General features: G+C 39.0%; 1 protein-coding gene across 3 annotated transcripts in view; it reads right to left on the bottom strand.

Moving 5' to 3' along the window:
• CTNNA2 (catenin alpha 2) overlaps window positions 1-27,992 on the bottom strand; it is a gene marked incomplete at both ends in the record, with an annotated part of 408,624 nt that overhangs the window by 337,595 nt on the left and 43,037 nt on the right. For all 3 annotated transcript variants that reach the window (XM_084204871.1, XM_084204872.1, XM_084204873.1), the window contains 3 exons: window positions 8,126-8,392; window positions 10,452-10,571; window positions 14,371-14,537. In XM_084204871.1, coding sequence (XP_084060997.1) covers window positions 8,126-8,392; window positions 10,452-10,571; window positions 14,371-14,537 — 554 coding nt within the window. The remainder of the gene's footprint in view (window positions 1-8,125; window positions 8,393-10,451; window positions 10,572-14,370; window positions 14,538-27,992) is intronic.

The following is a 27,992-nucleotide window of genomic DNA, read 5'->3' as shown; positions in this document are numbered from 1 at the left end:
AGTGTTTGATGTATTTCTTTGTCAGAAGTGCCTGTACTACTGCGAAAATAAATGCTGTGTGCTCACAGGTTTGGTTTCTGCACCTTTGTCCGTGTCTCCTGCAATGCTAATAAGGCTGTTGATCTCCTGTTTAGCAATAAATCAAATGTTCCTACTTGCCACAATGCTATGTTACACAGACACACAGTGCAGCTGGAAGAGTGTGACAGTGCAGTGCTAAACTGCAGCTTCCAATGAGCTGCTCTGGAGTGATAAAACACAGAAATAATTCATGGGGTCTCCAAGAGAGCTGGAGAAGGATTTTGGACAAGAGCATGGAGTTACAGGACAGGGGAATGGCTGGGTTAGATGGGATATTGGGAAGAAATTCTTTACTGTGAGGTTGTTGGTGGCTGCCCTACCCCTGGAACATCCAAGGCCAGGATGGACTGGGCTTTGAGCAGCCTGGGATACTGGGAGGTGTCCCTGCCCATGGCAGAAGGTGGAACAAGATGGTTTGAAAGTTTCTTCCCAAGCCAAACCATGCTGTGATTCTCTGACCTTTCCCTCTGGCACACCATGCTGGATGCACCCACAGCAGCTTCACGAGCATCCCACTCAGGCAGGAGTGCACAACCACGAGCAGAAGCAACAGCCCCCACCTTCCCAGCCCCCCCTCCTGACTGCTCTCCAAATGTACATGGAGATGCTGCTTCCCTGAAAGAGTGGAGGTGTTCACTTCTCACATACCTAAGCTACAGAAGCATCTCAGAGGTGCTAAATAAACACAGGCAAAATAGTAGCAAGTGTAGTCTAATTAGAACATTTCACTTAAGGCTCTTTTCAAGCTATTATAAGTAACCTGAAAGAAAGTTTATGTTTTTGATTTAGCATTTCAGATATTCTTACTTACATTAACAAGAAATTAAGAAACATGCAATAATTTGAATAATAATGCAATAACTACTGCTGCAGAAAACACATTTCCTTATAGAAATGACAATTAGGGTTTTAAAGTGTGTTTCTTTTATGTATTTTTAGTGTGTCTAACATCCTTGTGCCTGAGGGTTCATTACAAAAATTGCTTTGCAAATGAAGTGGCCTGCTGCAAGCAGGCTACATGTATTTTGATAGGGAAGCACAGGCAGCAGTTGGTGTGTTGGCAAAAGGCTCTTTCTACCACCAAAAGAAGTTGTAGAAAAATGCTATGGTTAAACTCCAACAAGTATTTTTGATTGCTAAATCTTTCCACAATACTACTTTACTATACAAGAGCATTTCAGAGGGAAAAAAAAAATAAATTCATAGACATTAAAAAAAAAATAAACCAGAAGCCCACTAGATGGTGCTCCTATACAGCAAATCCAGCTCAGCAGCACCATTCCCACTGCTAAAGGGGAATGAGAGCAATGAGATCCTAATCCACAGTTACCCAGAGTGCTTCCCATCACAGAAATCACATTTTTGCCATGCATTTGCTTCCAAAATCCTGACATCTCTAGTGCCATCCTTTCTACTCTGGAGCTTTCCACAGCAATATATAAACAAGTCCATGCATACACAGAAGGGCTTGTAATGGGAAATGCAGCAATAACTGAAAGGAAAAGCTTGTTTGGCCCCTCAGCATCATCAGGACCCCAAAAATTTACTCTGATTCTCCCTCATTTGACACATCAGTTCAGCATCCTCAAACACATGGCTCTGCAAACAGGTGAAGCTTTTGGGTTTAGTGTAAAATGCAACATTTTGCTGTTGGTTATTATTTTCTTAATATGCAAAGCATGGCCAGTGTGATGTTTCCGCACTCAAAGGAGACCTGAGAAATGCAGAAATTGCCAAAGTATCTCACTACAGCATCAAAGTTTTGGAAACACTGAGGTGCAGCCTGGCTGCCTTCACACAGGAAATACTTGGCTTGACACTTTTGCAGTGTAAAAGCCACTTCAGGGACAAAAAAAAAAAAAAAAAAATCCAATTGTATTTTGGGGCTCCCAACACAAGAAATTACTTGGGGGAGTGAGTTTACATGAGACTGACAAAGTTGATCAGATGGCTGGAGCCCTTCTGCTCTGGAGGCAGGCTGGGACAGCTGGGGGTGCTCACCTGGAGAGGGGAAGGCTCCATGGAGAACTCAGGGCCCCTTGCAGAGCCTGAAGGGGCTCCAGGAGAGCTGGAGAGGGACTGGGGACAAGGGATGGAGGGACAAGACACAGGGAATGGCTCCCACTGCCAGAGGGCAGGGATGGATGGGATATTGGGAATAAATCACTCCCTGTGAGGGTGGTGAGGGATGAGCAGAAGGGACAAAGGATGGAAGGTGTTTCTGCTCGTGGCAGGGGGTTGAAACGAGATGATTTTTAATGTCCCTTCCTACCCAAACCATTCTGAAGTTCTTCCATATTTCAGCCAAATCCATACATGAGGTTATCTGGATTTGCAGCACACTTTCCCCAGTGCATTCCTAGTTAAATTCAATATAGAGTTGCTATTATACAGGAATTGCCATTTGGCTGGGCAAAAGGTACTCAAGCTCAACAAGTCTGGTTTCAAATTGCTGTCAGATGTGCAGTAATATTTTTGCAATTGTTCCTTATGAATTTGAGTGGCGAAACAAACACATTTCAATTCTCCTTTCGAAGCTCACATTTTGTTCTGTTCTCTTCAGCATCACAAATCACTTCTCTGAAGAACACATTTACAAGCAAATTGCAATTCCATAAATGTTCTGCAAAAAATCCATTTTCAGATCATCTAGCAGTTATTTGTCCAAAAAGGAACATTTTAAAGGTAGTCACTTAATGACACAGCATTTTTTCTGCTACATTCCTGCCACATTTTGACAGCTCCTAATTTTATTACCAAAAAAAAAAAAAAAGGCAGTTTTTGCTATTGCTATACCCAGATACTTTGTCATTTCAGTTTTTCTGTAATGTTTTCCCCTCATTACACACTTATCAGATCTTTCACTCCATTTAAGGTGCACTGCATTCTTTAGCCATGCAAAATATTCCTTAAGGAGCATTAATGTATTCACGAAATATGTTATGATAGCCCATTTATTAATTATGAGCTGCATTTAACAGCCTGGAGGACAGTGACCAGTGTCACCAGACACTTTCTTTTTCATCAAATGTAGTCATCTCCTAGATAGCTGACTTGCTCTGTTCAAAAATTCATTTAAGATTGAGTTACTCTGCCTGTAATTTCTCAGTTCAAATGCTGCTCATGACAAAAAATAGTACAATTTCAGTACCCTGGGACCTATCCCAAATACATAAGTACCTCAAGTACTAAAAATCATTTTAACCACCTCTTTCAATTCTGAACCATATTAAGTCATAGAATCATGTCTGAGTTGGAAGGGACCCACAAGAATGAACCAGTCCAACTCCAGGCCCTTCCCAGGACAATACCAGGAGTCCTGTGCCTGAGAGCACTGTCCAAATGCTACCTGAACTCTGGCAGGTTTGGTGCTGTGACCACTTCCCTTTATTTTCCTTTAAATTCCTTTATATAAAACAAATTATTTTCATGCTCAGAAATCAAAGCAAAAAGGGGTGACCCACAGGCTTAGCAGATGGAGATGCAACAAGGACTAACGCTGCTGAATTGCAACTTTAAAGACAAAATATAGAGAACCAATAAATCCAATATTAAGAAAGATTTAAAAATTATAAAACTTCAGATAAAACATCAGCTATAGGGCTTGCCTGTTTGGATTAACATATATCAAAACTAAGCACTATATATTTCTTTTAACAAACAAAATATCATTTTATTCCATTGCTAGAGGCAGAACTTGCACACACAAACACAAAAGACAGGGACAAAAGTCAGCCAAGCCATCTCATCAGTTCTTTCTGGAGCAATAGAGAAAACAACAGATATTTGCTTTTGGCATCAGTGGAGGAAAGGGGTTTTGGTCCTTTTTTCCTTTAGATATCTTCTCCTCCCCTCTCTAAGTCAGAGGATTTATAAATTCTATTTAATTTTATTGCAGATAATTCAAGCCCTGCTTCAAACACAGGAATAATCCTTTTTTGGAGTTATGGTGCATGCATAGTAAACAGCTTTATATTTACAACACCATTACACCCACCCTCCCAGCACTGTACAAGAATGATTACCCTCATTTTTCATATCCAAATCTAAAGGAAATTATTTAGAATTGCTTAAAATATAAAGAATTGTAGGTTTGAAACCCCTAGAATCTGAATTTCCACTGTCATTAGCACTTCTGAGGTGTTGTCAGCACATCCCACTGACACAGCTCCACGCCTTGGGACTCAGAAATTGTAATCCCAGTCCATATTCTGAGAGCAGGCACCCTCCTACTCACCAGAGATCCCAAGTGCCCAGTAAATCCTATTTTTGCCTGTCACTGCCCCCTCTCTCTTCCATCATGGAGAACACATTCCCCAGCAATCTGTGTGCAGCCCTTACTGTGGCACAGACAATCATGGAATGACAGAATTGTTTGGAAACTCTCTTGGATCATCGAGTCCAACTCCAGCCCTGCCAAGGTCACCAACAACCCCCGTCCAGAAGCGCCACATCCCCATGGCTTCTAAATTCCCCCAGGGATGGGGACCCCAGCAGTGCCCCAAGCAGCTGTGCCAGGGCTGGACAAGTCTTTGGGTGAAGAAAACTTCCCTGATATCCAATCTACTCCTCCCTGACACAGCTTAGGCCGTTCCCTCTCCTCCTGTCCCTGTTCCCTGGAGCACAGCCCGACCCCCCCGGCTGTCCCCTCCTGGCAGGAGCTGTGCAGAGCCACAAGGGCCCCCCTGAGCCTCCTTTGCTCCAGGCTGAGCCCCTGCCCAGCTCCCTCAGCTGCTCCTGGTGCTCCAGACCCTTCCCCAGCTCTGCTCCCTTCCCTGAACAAATTTATTCCTTTACTTTATTTCTAGATATAAATATATATTTTTACATCCACATATATTTTTACCCCTTTGCAGTTACCCAACACACACCAGTGTCAATGCCATCTTCCTCTCAGTTTTTATCCAGCACAGTTTCCTGGTCCTTCTCATTGCATTTCTTCTCACTCAATAATTTAATTCTCTTTCTACCTCCCCACCACACTCCAGTTTGATATGGAGGTCCTGTCTCTGCTGCACACCAAGAGGGCTGTGGGGAGGACACCAGATAAATCCATCCCACAATTTAACATGTGCCAACACAGCAGTCCCTCCCTAACCAGAAGAGATGAGAGCTTACCAGATCAAAACTACCATTTCCTGAGTGAAAACAGAGCCTTTTCAGAGTTCAAAGGAAGTTCTTTAAAAATTTATCTATGCAACTTCCATAAATTTGGCCAAATATCATGAGGGGGAAATAAACTGCGCACCTCCATTTGCATTAAGGACTCAGACATATTTTGTGAGCCTAAAATATATGCCAAATTTTAATAATAAATTACTAGTAAGACCAGGAACACCTATTTTAAAATGATCTAAGAGTAAAGCAGCAACATGGAAGTGAAAGGACAAAGCAACAAGGCATTAAACATGTTCTTTTGTCATCAAACAACTTCAAATAGGACTTTAAAGGAAAAAGTCTACTAAGGAACAGATTTGTGAGCTCTCCTTATTTCTACATAAATTATGTCTGAGAAGCAATAAATGACAACTATCTTCAAAACTTTGCTGCTAATAACTCACAGGTGACTTTACACAATCCCCCCGAGTGTGACAATTATCAAAAGACCTAGTTAAACACAATGGCTGTGCTTCAAATAGGTAGAATAATTATTTGTATTTTATGTGATGATATTTTGACTCAGAAAATGTTTAAATTATTCACACTGCAGTTATTTGAAGCACTAAGCCACAGAACACTGATTCCAAAATCTGAAATAATGAAGGCTGAGAAGCGTTAAAATAATGGAAAAAAACCTGTAAACTTATTTTTAATACAGAATAATCATCTTGGCAGATAATGCAGGGTTTACTAAGCACTTTCTACCAAATATAAACTGATCTTAATTAATATGACTGAGACTGTAAAATAAATATTCTGTAAAATTATTTTCATTAGAAAATACAAAGCTCCTTTTCCTTGCTGAAGTAATAAAATGCCACCATATAAAGTAAGTATATTTTCTCTACCACCTTTTAACTCATGACACAGTTTCTCTAGTCTGCTAATATTGCTTGTTTTCTTGCCTGGAAAACATAAAGGTAAATTCACAATCATCCCACCATCACCAGCCATAAATTTTGACTTTCCCTGGAGGTTAGGGAATGTCATCTTTGATGCACAATTAGGTGTGAATAAATCTCCTTCAACAGCTAAGCAGTGAGTTAGAAAATTAATGATACAATTGTTTCAGTCTCTGTATCCTCGTAAGTCAAAGTTTTCATTTAGTTTCCTAAAATAAGAAAGAGAGAACTCCCCAAAAAGGCTGGTTTTCCACACATAATTATGAACAGGACACCCTACTATGACTACACATCTCCCACACACATGCATGGCTCCTGCAAGATCACTGAAAGTGGAAAAGACTTTACCTGAGAAGAAAAAGGATGAATATTCTTATTCAGGCAGGGGACAATATCTGATGTCTTGCACAGTCTTCACTACATTTATTTTCACTAAGCACAACCACTCTCTTTGCATTGAACAACAGCCTTTTTTCCAGAAGGCAGCAGCAGCATCATCAGTTTGGGACTGAGAAGTCACATGTTTTCTGTCCCTGTTTGTCAAACCCTTGTTGTCCATAACGTGCAAAGTCCCACACAAAAGCTGGAGCACAATCAGACCACACAGGGATATTATTCCCAGGATCTAACCAACCAGGGACCTGTGAGCTCAGAGGGCCTTGAAAACCCTGAGGAACTCCTTAAACCTTAACACACAGTAATTGATGTAAGAATAGATGGAGGAGACAAGCCCAGTCCAACATGCTATGAGATAAAACCACCTGCACTACACTCCCACTTCCAGCTCTAAATGCAGCAGGGCTGAGCAGCTCCTGATGTGTCAGATGCTGGGGTTGAAACCTTGTGTCTTAATCAAAGTGAAAAGGACACCATTCCCCAATAATAATTTCAACAAGTCTTTGCCTTAAGTCAAAATGAAAGATGAAAATATTGTCAGAGACCGTCGGCAATAACCTTTTTGTTCACTGCCTGAAGTACAATTCTCACATGTGAGATAGGGAGAAACCATCAGACAGGACTGCTAATGAAATTAACAGCTAAACAATTAGCTGTCAGGAAAGTTGCTTAAGCGAAACTGTATCTATTGCTGGAGCAGAGGCTGCAGCACTTTGCCCACAGCTGAACTGACTGCTATCAACTCCATTTGAAAGATGCTTTTTCCATGCCTTTGATTAACGTAATTTATGATTCAAGTTGAATGTTAATGTTTCCAGGACACTGAGCTCTATCAGCATTTTCATTTTTTTGTCTTGTCTTCCTGACTTGCTAGACAAACATGATTTTACCACTCAAGCAACCCCAGATCTTGGTCACGTAACTAAAGTGCCAGATTAATCAGACTTCGCATTTTCTAGAGCCATGTAGTGAGATTTGTCAAGGATCCTAAGGATAACAAGAACTTATTTTTCTCACTATCCCAGCCACTGCATAGGAGCACAAATAACTCCTTGTAATTCCAGTCCATTAGCAGCAAACAACTATTCCTCACCAAAACCAACACAAATAGATGTTTGCCCTTTGCCTCTGTGTGGGATTCACATTCTCTGAACCTGAGAGAAGCAGTGAGAGAAGCAGAAAAAAGAATAATCATTCGCTGCTCCTGTGTTGTACGAAAGTAGAATGAAATATGGAGATGGTTTACCCAAAGTCATGGTGCTTTGTTTCCTTGGCCTATCAGGGCCAAGCACATGTCCAAACTGCCGGTCAGCAGACAGTCACAAGATTCTGGGCAGTTGAGTTGAGTTGGGTGCTTGTGCAGATTCAGTTTAAATGTAATGTAATATAGTATAAAATAATATAGTATAATAAAGTAATTAATTAGCCTTCTAATATCCATAAAGTCAGCTGCATCATTCCTCCCTGTGTGGGTGGATTTTACTCTACCTCTGCAGTCTGAGGAAACGGATGTGAATGAAAAGGGGAATTTGAGTCCTATACAACAACTTAGCGAAAAGCTCTGTAGATTGTGTGCTGATACTCACATCAAACTCATTCAAAGCAGCAGCAAGCTCTCCTATGCCAGTGTGGCCCTTGTTCTCATCGGTGGGCGAGGTGGCCTGGGCAGCGTTGGAGATGCCAGCAATTGCCTCCTGCACTTGCTTGAAGACGTAGTCCCTGTTGGCCCTGGTGGCCGCCACGTCGGGGTGGCGCAGGAAGGCCTGCGAGGCCGTGTACAACATGGTGGCGTTCTTCTTCAGCGCCCCGCGGGCCGCGGCCATCTCGTCCCTGCAGTGAGGATCCTTCAGCTCCTGGATGAGAGCACACAGCTTTTAGAGTTGGAAACAAAATGCATTTCTGAGAATGTATTGCCTTGAGCATCCGGGCATGGGTGCCGTGCAGTGGTTTGGCAGAGAGGGAATCCATGGCAGAACCCACCACAAATCACTGAAGGAATGCTCCTCCTCTACAAGGAACTCCTTCTATGTTGCTACAGCTGTTACATTCTGCTCTCAATATCTTACCTAAGAGTCACTTTCCTTTTGCAAAAACCCATTACAAATGTACATGAAACATTCAAAATTACTCTTTCTAAACAACTGGATTCCTTCTGCTGATTCCATAATGGCAACACTCCTGTTGCAGCAAGTGCCTTGATTTTTTAATTACTACACCCCTGTCCTTTATAAAATTATCATAAGGTAGACCTTTAAAAAAATCAAATTAGAAGTATTACATAGATGAATATCATAGAATCATAGGAATTAACTAAGGAATTAACAGGAAAATCACAAGAATTAACTAGGTTGGAAAAGACCTCTGAGATCATCCAGTCCAACCTATGACCTAACACCATATGGTTTTAGTTCTTAAAGACCTAATAAATATGCCTTTCAATACTTCTATTTTGCTTCCCCTTCATATTTTGTTCTCTTCCTCATATCATTTAGATTTTTATATTTAGAATATGACAAATACATTCTTGTATTTCCTGTGACAAGAATCAGATACTGCACAATATGTTATCAGAATTATGTATTCATTATTATTTAACCCCTGATTTTTTTTTCAATTATAGTGTATATCATATTGTCCTTAAAAGCCTTACAAACATTAAGACAGCCCTCATAATATTCATTAGAAATAACAAAATATTATTACTTCTACTTTAAAACTATGAACAAACACGTCTGGAGATCTGGATAGTTTATTTATGTCCACGCATGGAATCCATTGCCAACACTGAGAAAGGATCCAGATATTCTGGATTTAAAGGTTCTACCCACTGATTAATTTCAACCACGTATGGCTGACCCGTAGCAGTCTTCAGGGAGAATTTTTGCCATATTCTTGTGTCTTCAATGAGAAATTAAGAGATGTATACATCCATTAACTTTCACATTTTTCTCTTTTTCCCATATTTGAGCTCTATTTCCACAGGGGGAGTGTCTGAATGTACAGAAGAGCATTCTCTATATAGTGCCTAGATTCTACATTTTAATTTATTTGCCTAAGTCAGATGAATTGCTTTCTGTAGTCCTGCAAGGAGCAGGGAGATGAGCTTGATGATCCTTACAGGTCTCTTCTGAAATATTCAATGATTCAATTTTAGTATAACTCGTAAAATGCTATTTTTCATAAAAAAGCCCCACAATCATGATTCAGAAGAAAATTGTCATTACTGCAATTCAGAAAATAAGGTAAATAGGTCGATGAATATGGAAAGCCAGCTTTCCAAATCCAGTGTTCAATGCAGTACAAAGATGGCACATCCTTGAATTATTGGTGGTATTCAAATATAATTGAAGTTGGAGAGACCTTATACAACTCTACAGTGTCTTGAAAAGAGCAGGGTTCAGGGGAAAGCTATCTTTATTGCAAAGTTGTACAATGACCTGCTTGAATAAAAGTTATCATGAATTTCTGGTCTCTTTTTCAGCTGCCTTAGCAATGAATATTTTCTTTTTTTAAATCTGAAAATTATTAATAATGATTTTAAGCACAAAGTAGATTTCTGTTCCTCCTGAACTTGAATGATACTGAACTAGCAAAAAGCTCATGCTTTAGCAGCTGTCAGAGCGACCTGAAATCTGCATAGGTTAGAATTAAATGGGAATAATCATTGAATTAAAACTTCTGAATCACTTCCCTTTTCACCCTTCAATCTGTTATTAATTGAGGCCTCTTGGAAGGTACTTTTAAAGAAATGGCACTTCTGAAAAACTTCACATTCAAAAATAATCAGTGTAATTAAATTATAGGCCATGACGTAGCAATTAGGGGTTCATTGTACATTTTAAACCAGACTTGGACAGAAAACAGGAGAACTTTAGAATGAAGATGGACTTTGCCAACCACTCCTGTACTCACCTGTTGTCGCCTCGCAGCGACATAGTTCAGTTTAACCATTTCCTTCCCAAATTCCTTAAAGCGATTGGCTAAATCTTGCTCATTTGTTGCATTTTTCACAGCTTCCAATGCCTCCTCTACCTACAACACAATAAATCAGCTCTGTCAGCATTTAAATCCATTCTTTGACAAAGTCTGTGACTGTTCCACCCAATACTCTTACATGGATCCAATTTAGGTTTCACATCCATCACTGTACAGAAGCTTTATGAGAGTCCCATGAACTTTAATTAGGTTTTTAATTGAGCAGTTGTCACTCTGCATTACTGTCCATTGGCTGTGCTTTGGGATCATGTAAAGCTAATGTCAAAGATATCACTGTTTTAATTTCCCTTATCAGATAAAATATTTAATATCTATGGGGTTCAAAACAAAATACACAAGTATGTCCTTAATGTGTGGTACAGGCTTTATGGGAAAACAAAGAAAGTTATCACTTCTGGACAAGAAATATTTAAAAAGGAAATTCAAACTTACCATTAAGGTTTAAATTTACCTTGATAAATCCAAAGCACTCTATCTTTGTGAAACAAATGATAGCTTCAACACAGAATATTTGTATTACTTCTTTTTTCCTCAGCTTTGAGCTTTCATTCTTTAGTTATTTAACACTGAGAAAAGTATCTACCCAAAAAGCTACACCTGCGCTTTTGCAATGATGCTGTAGCTAACAGACAAAAATATAAAACCTCAGTTATACCAACAAATTGATCCACCAAATGTATTGTGAATCTTTACCTTATGCAAAGCAAGAAAAATATCTGAAGGGATAAAATGCTCTTTTCATGCAAAAAGTAAAGGAAGCATTACTGTGACTAGATGGAAATTCGAAGTTGTACTTCTCTCCCTCGCAAGATAAATGCAATTCCAAGCAAAAACATTGAGAACTGAAAAGATGTCACTGATCCTTCTTGCTAAAAGCTGTTGTTCAGCTAAAAGCTGCAGTTCATAAGAACATGCATAACAAATTTTCCCCTCAAAAGGCAAGAGCTTATTGGCATGGGGACAAGCAGGGGTTTGCAGCCCTCCAGACACTGCTGGGAACTGATAAATTCAGCAGTAGCTGGTGTCTAATAGCTTAGAAAGGCACAATTATGTGTAGAACCTGTCTTTTTATTACTTGAGTTGCTCTGTGTTTTCCTACCACTGAGAGAGTATATTTTCATTTTGAGCTTTTACCTACTTACTGCAGATTTACAAATTACAGGGCAGTAGAGTAGCAAACTCATACATTTCTATTGGAAAATGCATAATTCAGGAACATAAATTCATAGCTGCTACATTGGAAATTATAAACCAAGTTTTGTCAATTTACAAGCTACAAGCTTATGCAGAATCCAAGTTACCTCTTCTACTCTTAAGGAGAACAGAGTTCTCTTAAAAATGAACTGACTGCCTTACCATTAACACAAATTGCAAAAGCATCAATGTATTAAATAATTTGCTCTTGCAGAACTGCTTGCAAAATATGCAAGAAGTATCTTCTTGCAAAATACACATTTTCCTTTTTTATCACGAAACATTTACATTACAACACCTGAAAGTTTCATTGTTACTATGTTTGTAATGCCAAGCATAGGCATGACAGACTGATACATGTTTTCTAAGCCCTGCTACATATTAAATAAAATTCCTGAACATTTTATCAGAGATTCCACTGTGATAATCAGATTTCAATAGGTGCTGATCGTACTCTATCACGTCAGTCAGGGCTTAAGACCACAAATTCCAAAATGAAAAAATCAGTTATGAGAAATACTAGAAAGGAAAGGAGCACAAGCTCCTTTTTAATGATATCTTTATTTACAAATTATTTTTAATGATACCTTTATTTACAATTTCTTTTTAATGATACTTTTATTTACAATTTCTTTTTTACAAAATTATACTGGAACAAATTCTCCATCCTTGAGACAACACTCCAACTGATCTGTTCCTCTGATTAACTAACCTGGAGTTAATTACAATAGGTCTATAATCCTCTGTTTTCATGACTACATACTATACTGTTACATGTTTTTTTAATGTGTTACAAAAGCTTCTGCAATAACCACTATTTCTAATTTTAGCTCTGTAAAAGATATGCAATGACCAAGAGTCCTTCCAGAAAGCACCTGCATATAGTCCCTGTAAAACACTAATTAAAATGCACCATTTCCTGGGAAGCCTTTGACATGCTTTCAGAGAAAACTGATTACAGCACAATTCAGCATAAATCAGGCTTCATTACTCTGACATGCAGAATTATTTTAGCTCATTAATTTTATGGGTAACTTACACAAGTCTTTGAAGGTTACCTTTGAGTCAATAGAAGAGCTCCTCCATCAATTTTGTATAGTATAACCATTTTTCCCCCTAGTAATTCACTTGTCTAAAAGCAGTTAGCACTGTAAAGTGGTAAAATAAGGATATTTACATGTTCAATCCTCAGAAAGAAATCACCCTTTTTAACATAAAAATAAAAGTGACAGTTAAGGTCCTTATGTTGAATTTTGCTGAAAAGAACCAGAGACCACTGACTTCTGAAACTGAACTTGTAATACCATTAGATAAATACAGAGATTACAAACCACACTGCCAGACACAGCCCTTGCAAATCTGGGGTGCAAACTGTGCAAGTAAATACAGCCACTTACAAACCAGCACTGGACATTTGTATTTCACACAACAGAGTACTCTGCTTGCTGCAAAAGAAATCTCAGATGGTAGAACAGAATTTCTCAATTCCCATGAAAAAGCTAGAATACAGATTTTCTTCAAAATGTTCAGAAAAAACTGTTGCTTATGATATTCAAGTGTTGGCCTTGCTAGGAAAGGTCAATTTAAATTACAGTTACATGGAGCATTATAGAGAGGAAAAATTTAAAGCATATTGGAGAGGGAGACTGCTTACACTGCACCTAACCAGAGCCACATGCTGACAATTCTGAGAGCAGCATTTTATCCATTAAAGCAGAGCTCACTAGAACCTGTGCTGAAAAATCGGCCTCTTTCCTTATGAAAACTGTTTTCTAGCTATTCAGATTATCTGCACAGTTTGCAAGTTGAAGGGTTCTGTTTTTCCAGAACATGAGATTGCAGTTGCAGCATCAAAAAGACAAATTAAAAAAAAAAACAAAAAACAAAAAACCCACTTTTTTTAACAGTTGCTACAGAGAAGCAACCCTTCATCTCCTCTGTTGAATTCACACATGCACTCTGCAGACTTTAAATATTCTGTATATGATTTTCTGCACAATTTTATTTTGTTTCAGAGGTTGTTGATTATTTGTTTCTGCAATAAAAATGTAACAGTGCAACAGCTAGGGAAGGTGGAAAAATGCATTTCATAGTTTCAACTGAAAATCTTTTTAATACTCCTGTATAAAAATGTGAATGGTGACTGTCAAAAGTGAATATAAATCTGTCCAAACCATCTGGTAATCTTTAATTCCTCTTTAATCTTTGATTAGACAGTTGTACTATTGTCTCTCTCTAAATTAAACATTCAATCTTCAGATATATTCAGAAGTCACAGAGAGAAAAAAAGAAATGTAGACAACTACAGCACCTAAATTGTGCCAGAACACAAAAATACTGGGAAAGTAACTGGGCAAAGATGTGAGGAGAGCAAATGTTTCAGTTCAGATCAGAGAGCTGTTTAACAGCAGTATTAGTCCAGTCACTGAAGACAGCTCACAAATTTTGCTTTAAGTGTTCAAATATTAATTTGTGCAGAATTAGAAAACAAATGAGACTAATGCAGAAATTAGTGAACTCCTACCACTGATCAGCACTTCAAGAGAGTAAGGACTGTGGACAGCCACCTTCCTAACTGATTGATCCCATTTTTCGACGCCCAAAAGGCACAAACCCAAGAGAGAAGGTGAAAAACACCTACGATTTTGAGGTGTGAGAGGAGCCTCATGACATCAGCCATGTCAGCCAGGATGAGCAGGCGAGTGACGGCCGAGAGCAGGGCGCGGGCGGCGCGCACCATGGTGCCCCTCTTCACCGAGGAGCAGGGGTCGTCCGCGAACTCCGACGAGGCGATGCGCATCGTCTCTCCTGGGAGCGGAACACAAACGGGGCTCGGGTTAGCGTTCAGCCTTGGGGGTTTTATTTCTGGCACAAGGTATACAAACTAAGGACTGCTGGGAAAAAAATCAGAGAATCATGAAACTCTTGGGTTGGAAGGGGACTTAAAGCCCATCCAGTTGCACTCCAGGAAGACCTTCCACTGTCCCAGGGCAATCCAAGCCCCTCTAACTTCTCCTTGGACTTTTCCAGGGATCCAGGGGCAGCCACAGCTTCCCTGGGTAACCTCTCCAGGACCTCCCCACCCTCACACGCAAGATTTCCTTCTCAATATCCCATCTGACCCTGCACCCTGGCAGTTTGAAGCATTCCCTCTTGTCCTTCCCCCTCCATGCTGTGTCCTAAGTCCCTCTCCAGCTCTCCTGGAGTCCCTTTAGGCACTGGAAGGTCTCCCTGGAGTCTCCTCCAGGCAGAACAACCCCACCTCTCCCAGACTGTCTATGATTCACAGATTTTATACAAACCCAACCTTTGCTGTTGTAAAAAACATCCTGTTTATCTCCAATGCAGAATCTCAAAAAGAAAATACTTCTAATGTGAAATCAAAACATATTTACATTGTTTTAAAGACCATTACAACAACATTAAAAGAAATCCCAGATTGCAAAACTTCCCATAAGACAATGCAAATAGTGGGGGAGAGATCTAAGACAGCCACAGTGATTAATTCCCATCAGAACTATTTTCCTTATAATATTTACCATTAGGACTGTGTGTTCAAATTATAGTTTGCAAGCAGAGTATCTTGGATGATAAGCTGATAATATAAAATTACAAAATACAATTCAAGTGGCTTATTTCTAAAGCTATATATTCCTCTTAGCTTTCCATAGGGTTGGCAAAACTCTCTACAAATTTCTTAGGAGACAATTAACAAGCAATCATTGCTAGATAAAAGGAGAACAAAGCAAATTTCTAAACATACTTAAATGCTGTATTGCTCAGCATCACAGAGCTGAAATTCAAGGTAAAAAAAGAAAACAAGGTTTCTGGAGGAGGACCACAGTTTGCTGTCCCTACCTTCCCATGCATTTTACCTGTGTGCCAAAAATCACTGAAACTAGGAGCAAGGAATTCTGACACCACAGAGATTTTTTTTTCTAACACATGCTTTAATTCAAACAGTTGTTTGAAAAATTTACTCACAACTCTTGGCTGAGAGTGTGCTAAAAATTGTGAATAAAACTTCACCATTATTATTATTATTACTCTCATATTTCATGTAAGGGGAGATATTGAGAGCAACCACAGAACAGCTGAGAGTGCAGCATGTGAGCAAGGGTTGGATGTGAGTTTCCTAACTGGGAATTTGATCCCAGTGCAGGACTGGCTTCATCTAACCAGTGTAACATTTTAAGGCATCATCTTCCCTCCAATTATTTATGGAGGGAAACCAACAGTCCCAGAGTAAATAAAGAGTTTTCTCCAAAATGTGCTCTTGGAGCATACTGAGCTGATTGAACCCACGGGGACACAAAAAAGCACAGGAAATCCCAGCAAGGTTTTCCTTTATTTAAGCTCCAAGTAGGATTCAGATGAGATGGAAGTGATTCCAAGCATCCAGCAGCAAAACCCTGAATTTTACAGAAATCCAAGCTGAAGTGGCAGCCAAAGCAAGCTTTTGATTTTGGAATCAGAAGCCTGAAAATTGTTTAACTTTCATTTTGGTACTGAAGAGAATTTACCATTTTCTGCCAAATTAGCAGTGTGTAGATTTAGATAAATATTTATATTGGACTATGAAAGAAAGAGGTAATATTTGATAATTGGCCAGTGGCACCAGGAAAACAGGAAGGAAAATTGTCTTCTTAGACTTGAATATCCAAGGAGATATCCCTTGCAAAAAGATTTAAAAATCAATACTCAGTGGCAGACGAAAAAGGCATAGAGTGTCCAAAGGAAGCAAAAACAAACAAAACCAAAAAACCATTAAAAGAGATTGGATTAGATATTTAGTCTTAGAAAGCTCATATTAGGTGAAATATAACTCCAAAAAAATGAAGTAAAAAATTTTAAATAGACATAATCAAATAAGCAAACCAAAAAAGTATGAGTATAAAAGTTCTCAGCAGGTTGTTTAAAACTTAGCAAGATCTAGTAGTTCATAATTTAGAAACTATTAACCAAAGAAACTAGCAGTTATGGAGAGGAAGGCTCATCTGTCTCAGTGCCATTTAACATATTTTAATCCTTTTACAGCAATGGTATCAAACTACTCTTAGGCTAAAGGGACCAGTGGAGCTTCAGCTAGCCCAATTATTCTTTACAGAAACATTTTTATCTGGAAAAAGTCAACCCTACATTTAGTTATCCATTTCTTTCCAAATGCATTTCAAGTTGTTCTGTAATCTATATTAAATTACTTCCAGTGAAAATTGGGTCAACACAAGAAACACAGACATCTGAAGCCATCAGGTCTGCTTCTTTGCCACTGCAGTCAGTCAAGTGATAATATAATTAATAATAATCTTAATATGATAATAGCTACACTCATAAACTTATCAAGCTTCCATCTTAGAAATAGCTCAGACATTTAACCCCAATTAATTCTATATGAAGTGGGAAACTCACTCCGAAATGAACTCCAGAATCTGACAGGTTCCTTTCATTAGAGACCCTTTAATGCCATACTGCCTGTATTTGTAGATAATTTAAATCCATTTCTTCTCATGACCCATTTGTCCTTCAGTTTCACTGTGTTCTTCTTCCACTCTTGTCCCCATTGTCCCTTTTTGGTTTTGTGTATTTTTGTGAGGAGTCCTGACAGACTAAGGCAGTATTTCAGTCCCTTCCAATTCCACACAATATTCATTTCTATAATCATTACAGCAGCCCCATGAAACAATTCTGCTTCTGGAGTACAAATGATAAGAACTGCAGGTTTTTAGGACCATTTGCAGCTATGAGAAGCACTCATGGAATCCCAGAATATCCTGGGTTGGAAACGTAGGGATCACTGAGTCCAGCTCCTTGCCCTACACAGGGCACCCCAACAATCCCAACATGTCCCCAGAGCTTAACAACTGCAAACATTTATCAACAGATGATTGTAAAGGTCACCAAATAAAAGGTACTGGAATTTCATGAGCAGACTTAAGGTAAAACATCTACCTGTGAAGCAAGCATTGACCCAAGGCTTTCAATGGTTAATAGACAGAGGAAATACCATTTTTTCCAAAGCCTTGAAGTGTTTATTAAGAGCTAGAAGATGGGCACCGAGTAGCAATGCAGAGAATAGCTGTGATCAGTAGGGGATGCTGACAATACACCAAACACCTGGAAATAATTACCAGAACAATGACAAATTGATTGGATGCACCACTCCTGAGCAGTTCCCAAATGGAAGAAGTTAATAAAGCTACAGTCTAATTAATCCATTTCTTTCAGATTTTTCCTTTTGTTCTACATGTCCATGATTAAAGACAGAACAACTGATCCATGACAAAATGGAAGTATTTTAGAGTGCTCTCCTTGTAATTAGAGCAAATGCACTGTTTTGAAGCTATCATAAATTATATAATATATAGACCCAAACTGAGTTGCAGATTCCATATAAAAGAGTGAGAATTATACTAAATGATAATAAAATAGATTTGAACAACACATAATTGTTAATAAGGTATATTTAAATTATGTAAGCAGGTTTTTAAACCTTTCATCATGGATGTTGTCTTAAGAAACGAAAGCAAACCCTACAGGATGCAAAGTTCTGCAATTTTATGCCCCTTGGATTTGTCTAGAAATTCACCAAAAAGAGTAGGATCACTCACTTTCCATACCAGTGTATAGGCTGAACAGTCAAATTTTAGGAATAATGACCTTAATCTGGTCCTGGATGGTTAGTTTCTCACTGTCTATATTCCTCCTACCTTATTAATCACATTGATTATTTACCACATCTCTTAAAACATATATTTTGTTTACAGTATTTTAAAAACCATTCTCCATAATTGAATATGTTCATTTCAGATATTATAACAATGTGGGAAGTTTTTTGTCGACCACTTTCATCTTGCATACTTATTAAATACAAATATACATTAAAAATTCTATTCAGAATTCTAAAAGCTTCACACAAATGGCTGTTTAGTCTTCTCTTTCCTTAAAACCTTTTTCCTAAATCTTTACTACTATGTCCCTGAACCTCATGTCCTCTTCCACTTGCAGCAGGGACTTTGTTCTCCATCTGTGGGAGGATGACCACTGTTCTCATCATTTTAATGGATTTCAAGGCCAGAAAAGGCAATGTCTGATCAAGCCCAAACTTTTCCTGTCACATTTCAGCTCCTGGAGCTGTGTCTCTCTGGAACTGATTGTACAGACAATCCAGTGCACTTACATTTGACTCACTTTACATTTGATATTTAGACAGAGTGATAGAAGATGAATCACTCTGAATTTTAAAGCACAATGGATGGATATCCTTAAATCTAGTAGGTATTTTAGATTCAATGTTCTCTCTTAGATCCATGAACACACCACATCATTCACTTCATGGACCATTAAAATATGTAATTTTAATTAACCCAACTACTTCTTTCCTGAGGGACTGAAAATAGCAAGAATACAGAACTTTTAGGTATTTAACCAATATCTATGACAATGTAAGACAATTTATCAACTAATGTTATGTTTTAGAAAGAACTTTTCTAATTAATAGTCAGATTAATAGTGCATTTGGAACACCACTGATACACTTAAGTAAAATAAAAACCCAATTAAATTTCAATTCAAAACTAAATTATTTGGGATGTGAGGATACATTAGCATCTCTAATCCCTCTTTGTCTGCAACTCAGTTACTCTAAGGATTAACATCCTTCAGGGGCATATGAAACTGATCTCCCTTCACTGAACTGGAGTGTTCAGGGAACACTGCATGAACATTTTAGATGCTCAGCACTCTGTCTGGGAACACAAAAACACATTGGACCTCTTGAGATATCAATAAATACAGAGGCAGATTTAAAAACTCAAGTTCAACTGAATTATAATGTTGCTTTATTTGTATCCTGGCAGAAATCACGCTGCTGAACTACAATCTTTGACAAAACATGGAATCACAGAGAGGTTTGGGATGGAAGGGACCATAAAGCCCATCTTGTCCCACCACCTGCCATGGGCAGGGACACCTTTCACTAGCCCAGGTTGCTCCAAGCCCCATCCAGCCTGGCTTTGGAGCCTTTCAGGGATCCAGGGGCAGCCACAGCTGCTCTGGGCAACCTGTGCAGGGCTTCCTCATCCTGACAGAGAACATTTTTTTCCCAATATCCCATCTACATCTACTCTAAGGTGAAATCTCTTCTCCCTTGTCCTACCAGCAAGTAGTTCAACCACCAATTTTCCCACAACTTCTATGATCAAACTAAAATTTTGAAATCTCTAATTTAAAGTATCTTCTTCTTTATTCAAATGCTGCAAGGTTGCATCAAGAAGCACATTCAACATGAGTAGAATAGTTCATCACCTAAGTAAGAAACTGCAGTGGAAAATGTTAGGAAAAGTTGCTGACTTTCTGGTGAACTGTGCATGGTGCATTTATTAAAATCATTATTTTAAAAAAGGACTAAAATGAATGGAACTGACAAAGAAAAACCTGAAAGTCCTAGTGATTAACAACTTGAGTTTAATCATTTAATGGATTTCTGCATAACAATTTATTAATTTAAATAGAGCTGTCATTAATAAATTTAACTTATCAGGTATAGAAGGGAACAACATTTGAAAAGCACCCAAAATGCATGGAAAAGGAAGCACTCCAAGGAAACAAATGTGGCATTAGGCACATAGATTCCACCACTCTGGATATTATTTTCATTCTGGGGCTTGAAGAGGCTCACAAATACTGTAGAGGAAAGCAAGTTCAAGGGTAGATTCTATCTGTGCCCAAGGCACCATGAACTAAGTTCAAAATCATAATTAGAATCAGTTCCATCACTCTCTATCATCACATGAAAAGAAAATACCCAATAAAGAGTTTATTTGAAATTGATGTTTTTTGAGATAAGCTTCAGTTCAAAGGGTTGATATTTTCCACCAAGATGCGTTTTCATAACAAAATTTATCAAAAAATCCCAGTGATCTGTGAAAAAGAAGGAGCAGCAAGTTGATAATGTCAGCACATGGGAAGCACTGTGAGGAGGGGGAAGGATTGATGATGAGATTGATCAGTCTGGTGGATTATCAGCTCCCTGTTTGTTTTGAGGGTCACTTTTGTATTCCTGCTAATTTATGCTTTTCCTTATACTTAGATCCTACCTGAATGTCTTTACAGAAGCAGTAAGAGAAGCAGTGAGCACTGCTTAATCTGGGGAACAAACATGGCTAAAACTTAAAAAAAACCTTCCCACAACCCCAGCTGGAATTAAGAGGGCAGGCATGTTAATGCTGGACAACTGAGGGGTTTGCAGCCAAGAAAGAGAAACAAAAGGAAAAATTTAAATACAAAAATTTAGAAAGATACTACTATATGAGAGAGGATGAGAAAGGAGAAAAGTAGACATGAGAGAGCCATCAGCACAGGGAATATCTACAGTAAGAAAAAGATGAAAAAGAAAACATAAAATAGAGAGAGAGAGCATCTGCAGGTTTACACAGAGAAACAGACCGAAGGTACAAGAACACTTAAAAAAAATTATTTCAATTCTTCTAATAGTTCACATAATCTGCACACATTGTTTATAATAACCTACATTTGAGATCCAATGCAATTATTTTTTCACCATAAAACAACCAAAGATTCTAAAATCATACTCAAAGCATCAGATTACAGGAAAATTAAGTTTATATTTCCAAATTTGGGAAATGCGTTTAAAAATTAATTTTTTAAGACTAAAAAACCAATCTTGACTTGGCAGCATTTTAGTAACCTAACAATTTATTGCCAGTTTCAATAGGAATTCACATACAAGCAATGACACCTATGTGTTAATATAAGAGCTTCTTTATATAACCACACTCATGGCTTGAATGCTTAAAAATTGCAAGAGCTTCTCTGCAGAGATAATGAGATAACTGAGCCTCATGGTGTGAATTTACATTCCAGCGCAGAGATCAAAACACAAAACTAATCTATAGCCCTCCACCAACACCCAGAAAGGCAGATTGCTGTTGTGCACAGGAAAAGGCTCATAAGCAAGACATGATTATCATTAGGTTCGTAATGAGAACAGAAAGAAATGATCATTAGTCTAAGCCTGTATAGGTAATAGGAAAAAATGATAGTTGAGTGTTAGGACTGTCCTTTATAAATACCTGGGCATGGCAGAAGGCAGGCTGAGGGGAATCAAGACTGGAGAGGGCTCTGAGAAACCTGGTCTAGAGAAAGGTATGCCTGCCATGGCAGAGCATTGGAACTAGATGAGCTTTAAGGTCCCTTTCATCCCAAACCATTCCATGATTCCATTATGTCCATCCTTTTGATTTATGTCCATCCTCATCCTTTGTGACTGAAAAAAAATTCAGTCACAAAGGATTAGGAAAATGCTGAGGTATTAAACTCCTTCTTTGCCACAGTCACCAACTGTAAGAGCAGTTGTCCTTCAGGTACCCAGTGCTCTGAGCTGAAGGGCAGAGATGGGAACAGAATGAAGCCCCCAAAATTGGTCCTACTCCTGTCGTTAATGAAATTTGTAGAATCCTTTTATATTGGTTTTCTATGGCAGCAGCCAGGGTTCAGTTCTCGCTGGGCTGCTTTCCTGAGCTGCCCATCCCTTGTCCCTTTTCACAAAGGTCACAGACTCTCCTTTTTTTCACCAAGTCCCACCCAAGTTCTCTGGCCAGACAGATAAGTGTTGAATAAATAAAGTAAGGAAAGATTTAAAACCATAAAGTCCACCACAAACAGGTGAAAGGAAGTAGAAGTGACGTATTTTCTGAAGAAAAAACAAATATCTCATCACATACTATAGAAATCACATAATATGAACAGAGGTTAACAACTGACCTATCTACAACTAAAATACAAAAAAAAAAAAAGCAGACAGATCTCAAAGTCAATTGAAACAATTACAGCTGAATGAAATTTGCAAACATCCGAAATCAAAATCAGTGGAGAGCCTACAATTTTATTTTTAGTAGGTATGAAAATAATTCTAAATTTCATTAGCTATACAGAACAGGCTCCTTTTCCCATGTTCATATATAAACAGCAGCTGGAATATCTCACAGATCTAAAGCCTAAAAAGAAGTTGTCTCTGATAAAGGGATTAAAACAGAGAGAACAAGATAGCTGGAGATCAGAATGCTATAATTTGACACTTCTCAGAGGAAATCAGCGCCTGTTATTTGATTATAACATTTTATATTCCCTCACTCTGTAAAGTATTATTGGCCTTTGTAGTATGTGAAAAATGTACTTCAGAAAAAGACGTGTTCAAAGTGGTAAATGGAAAGGCAATAAATTAAAGCCTTTTATATACTGACTAAGCATCTTTTAGGACTCAGATATTAGAAAGTATATTTCAAATTTTCATGCTGTCATTTTTAATACTTCTCTTATCGAATACTGCTTTCTGAAACCATATCCAAAATTAAAGCCTAATCTGTATGGGAGAAAGAAGCTTTTATACAACTTTTGAAGTTGGATGACTGCCATGGAAAATGCAGTCAAAAAATAAAGAACACAGAACAAAACGTACTGTAGGCAAACAGGAGGAGTGAGCAGGGAGGAAAGGAAGACTCTTAGTGCCCCAAGGACTGCTTGCATCTTTCTCATTAAATGCCACTGGGTAATCACAAATTCATGGAATGGTTTGGGTTGGAAGAGACCTTACAGCTCATCTGGTTCCATGCCCTGCCATGGACAAGGGGACTTTCCATTAGACCAGATTGCTCCAAGACCCATCCAGCTTGGCCTTGAACCCTTCCAGAGATGGGGCAGTGTCTTGGTTTAAGACCATTTATAAAGTTGGACACACCAAAAAGAGCCACCTCCGCTTAATTCCAACCAATCCCTTGGCACCAGTAAGGAAAGATTATGAGTAGATATAAGTGAAAAAACAACTGTTTACCAACAAATGGAGCAGCAACAGGCAAAAAATAACAGTAAGTAACTGCTAGGTACAAAACTGTTCAATCTCACAAGACTCATGGACACAAAGAGAGACCCAAAATGTTGGAATTGGCCTTCCCAAGATGGCGCCCGCCTGAGGCGGCCGTGTGGCTGAGGGACAAAGGGAAGATGGCCCCACACCTGTGCCCTCCAAAAGGGTGACTGTGGGCCACAGGAACAAAGAGACAAGACGGCAGCAACCCGTAGCAGAAAGACAGGAGCCCACAGAGCAGTTCTAGAGGCAGACAAAAGTTTTCCAGCTCACGTGGGGTTTGCATCACTCCCGCTGCTGGTTCCCACCATTTCCGGGTTTGCCACGGCCACTGTGGGGTGAGGGGATGAGAAGAGCGCTCTGTCCCCACAGGCACATGGCGGCCTCACCTCAGAACTACAGGAAATGCAGTGCAGCCCCAACGAGGGGGAGAGAAAGGATGAGGAGGACTCCATCTCATCAGAAGGTTAATAATTACTTTATTATACTATTCTATTCTATATTCTATATTACATCTAAACTGAACCTGCCAAGCACTCAACTGCACTCCACTGCACAGACTGTCAGCTGACAGTCCCAACACACACACACACATTTTGCCCTGATAGGCCAAGGAAACAAAACACCATCACTGTGGGTAAACAATCTCCAATTTGCATTCTATTCTGGCACAACACAGGCGCAGCAAATGAGAAAAGAATTGTTTTGATCATTCTTTTCTCTGCTTCTCTCAGGTTCAGAGAATGTGAATCCCACACGGGACCTTGCTGGCTTTTCTTGCTGCCCCCAGAGTTTGCAAAATTCACCTCCAAACAGTTCCTAATTGCAAAATCCATCTTTACCAGTGGCTACGGTTGCAAACCATAAACAAGCACCTCTGAAGAGAAGCTCCCACCTTCACGAAAGCTGACATGAAAAGAAGAGCCTCTGTTCCCACAGCTTCTCTGGGCAGCCTGTGTCAGGGCCTCACCACCCTCACAGGGAGGATTTCTCCTCGTAGCTCATCTAAACCTGCCCTCTGTCCGGGTCGGCTGCTGTCTGTCTCTGCCCAGACACGCGTAGGATGGTTCATTCAGATCGGGCTTCAAAAGACAAGACTGGACTCTCAGATTTTTGGTCTTCAAGGCTGTTTATTATTTCTTATCTACAAAGTTTTCTCTCTGCCCAGACGGGATCTGACCAGCAAGGCAACCAAAGGCACTCTGACTGCCCACGGGGCAGCCATGTCTTTTTATAGTAAAAACTACATAAATCATATTTACCTTTTATCCCAATACCTTTCACCCTTGTTAGCAAGTGTACCTTCACCAAAAACCTATCCAAAAGTGCTTGCATCACACAGAAAATGGATGACAAGAAGAAGAAAGAAGAACCACGAGACAGGCCTAAATTCCTCCATCTTGTCTCCATAACCCACCTGTACCAAAACCTTAAAACCTGTGTTTCACCTTGCAAATATACTATTTCTACATCATTTAAACCCCAGTGATTCTCATATCTTCATATGCAGGTGGCACATCCCTAGAGGGATCAAAGTTAAGCCACCAAGTGCTTTTGGCAACATTCCAAGACCTCGGAGCCCTCCAAGGGTTCTCTTGGTAGCTCTGGACATCCGGAGCAATGTGCTGAGTTCCCACAGCCCTCCTTCAGTTTAATGCCATTCCCCCTTTTAACTAAGCAGAAATAATCTGGTAGCATGGATCCAAACCCAAGATCCTCCCATGTTAGATGAATTGCAGCAGTATTTACAGTTACATTTCTAAACACAGAAAACATCCCTTATAAAAAAGGAATTTCTTTGCAGCAATTTACTCAACACAATGAAATTTTATTGTAAAAGTTTGTTAGCAATTCTTTATTTTGTGTGTGTGTGTAATGATCACAAAGTCATACTTGAAATTTTCCAGTTCGTTTTTAAAAGACTGAAAATTCACTGTTCAGTGACAGAAGCATAAAGCAATGACCAAATCTTAAGCTCATTTACTTAACTCTTTCTCCCTTCAGTATGCTACTTCCCAATTTAAATATCCCGGACAAAGCCTCTGCACCACTCCTGATCTCCCACCAGTTTTCCTATCCTTCATCAGACAGCTGGTGAAACTCTCAGTTCCTTTGCTCAGCAAAAAACTTCCATCACTGACCTACACAGTCATCTGAGGTCACTCCTGTGCCAGGCTAAAAGGAATTTCCTGCCAAAACTTTTGATCTGACAGACTAAAATAACTGATTTTCCAGTTCGAAGATGACTCAAACTTTTCCTTTTTTATTTCCTTCTTCTTTTTATTTTTTTTAATGTTGAAGAAAAAGAACCTCAGTTCAGAATTTCTGCCTAATGAATCAACAGTGATTTTATTTCCAGCACTCAGCTGGGACTTAGAGGAAGTTTCAGTGCCACATAAATCAGAACAGCTTCAAAAAGAGAGGTCAAGATGCTCACCCTGTGGTGCTCTGCAGCTTCACAGAACCATTCTGAGGGGTCAGGGACTTCAGCTCCAATCTCCACATTGAATTACGCACAGAGGGGACACAAACACAAATTTCATGCATGGAGGAAATCTCCTCGCAGAACATTGCTCATGGTTAGCTCAAAACTTAATTGAAAAGGCTGTACATTAAATGCTGCTGAGGATTACTCACTGTGGATTAAGCCTATCCAGTTTGGGAATTACTGCTGGAAGACAGAACAGGGCAAGATAACTGCCTGTGGTGGTACCTATCCCAATTTGTAAGATTTTTTTTTTTTTCTTTTAATAATTTTCCTAATTTAAATCCTACTGAAGCTATTCTCCAAATTTGACCTGAATCCAGAAATTTCATGCATACTAATGGGTGGTGGAGTTAAATATTTACTGCAAAATATGGCCTAGTTACAGTCCCTTGGTAGGAATTTTTTTTTTCTTTTTAACTGTGCTGCATTTCTCAAATACTTCTCAAATAAAACCTTTACTTACAGTAATATTTCTTCTAAAAGAAGAAGCAGTAATTTTAGGATTTGATTTTAATATTAAATCAAATATTTCAGGAAGAAACACTACTTCCCTATCTTTCAGTTTCTGAGTATAATTTTATTTTTGACAACTGTCAGAAGCTGGCATGTTAAAGAAATTTTATTCTGATTTTTATCCTGATATTAAGCCACAATAGTATAAAATCTTTAAGAAAGACAATGTAAATAAATAAAGGATTAAAAAATGCCAAATGTATTATTTTATATTACTTTTTAAACTTATATCACTGCTTTTGCAAAATCTGTCTTGAACTGGCATGTTCAGGCAATAGATCAAACTTTATAACAAACATATCTGGGAGATAAAAGTCACTTTAATAAATTTAAACTAACATGAGCTCAAACAACACACTGAAAAGTGAAATGAATATCAGAAAAGCTCCAGCCAAGACTAAACATAAATAAATCTTTTGGAAATAGTGCAGAGAACAGAGAAGAAGTGAAGATCCTTGAGTAGCCAGCTGGCTTTAGCAAAAAACAGACTCATCAGCAGTTCTCCCAAAAAGCCTAAACTTAATGTGTACAGCAAGTCATAAAATCATGGAATGGTTTGGGTTGGAAGGGACTTTAAAAGACTATCTAGTTCCTACCCCCCTGCCATGCCCTGTATGCATTTCATTTTTTCTCCACTTTTAGTTTTGTTCTTAAAGATCAATCCTGATCAGGAACAGAGTGGAGCAGGACAAGACATTGGTGCTGTTGGGTTTGTTTCACAGAAAAATAAAATAGTTTGGGTTAGAAGGGATTTTGAAGGTTACCTAGTCCATCCCTTGCAATGAGCAGGGACATCTTAACTAGACCAGGTTGCTCAGAGCTCCACCCAACCTGACCTTGAATATTTCCAGCCATGGGGCACCCACCACCTCTTTGGGCAGACAGTTCCAGTGTCTCACAGAATCACAGAACAGTGAGTGCTGAGAGGCTGATGTGTGTGGTCAGCCATAAACATAAATTATATACATGTATATTATATATGTACTATATCCATGAGCTGTATATGTGTGCTTGTATGCATGTCCCTAAGGGAAATAAAGGATCAGTCTCATTCCTGCTTCAAACTGGGGCCATGGAGCTGCAGCAGCCTCACCCCTGGTTTTGGGAACTCCTGACCCTACTTTTCTCTATGGCAACTCTTGGAGATGCTCTACAACATCTGCTTTTTCCTCATAAGTGTTTTAAATCATTTCGGAGTAGGAATGTTGATGTCTTTCTGCAGCTCAACTCTCAGAGAGCTGAAAGATAATTAATGGATGGAAAAGAGTCTGAAAGAGCCAGCATTAGCATGGAATGGCATTTAGGGGCTCAGATTTCTCAGGAGGAGCATTGCAAACATGAATAACAATTGAAGTCACTTCCATACATAACATGCAATTCA

This window comes from Fringilla coelebs (assembly GCF_963513975.1).
Source record: "Fringilla coelebs genome assembly, chromosome: 4".
Classification (NCBI taxonomy): domain Eukaryota; kingdom Metazoa; phylum Chordata; class Aves; order Passeriformes; family Fringillidae; genus Fringilla; species Fringilla coelebs.
The sequence above is the reverse complement of the archived record's forward strand: the minus strand, read 5'-3'. Positions and strand labels throughout refer to the sequence as shown.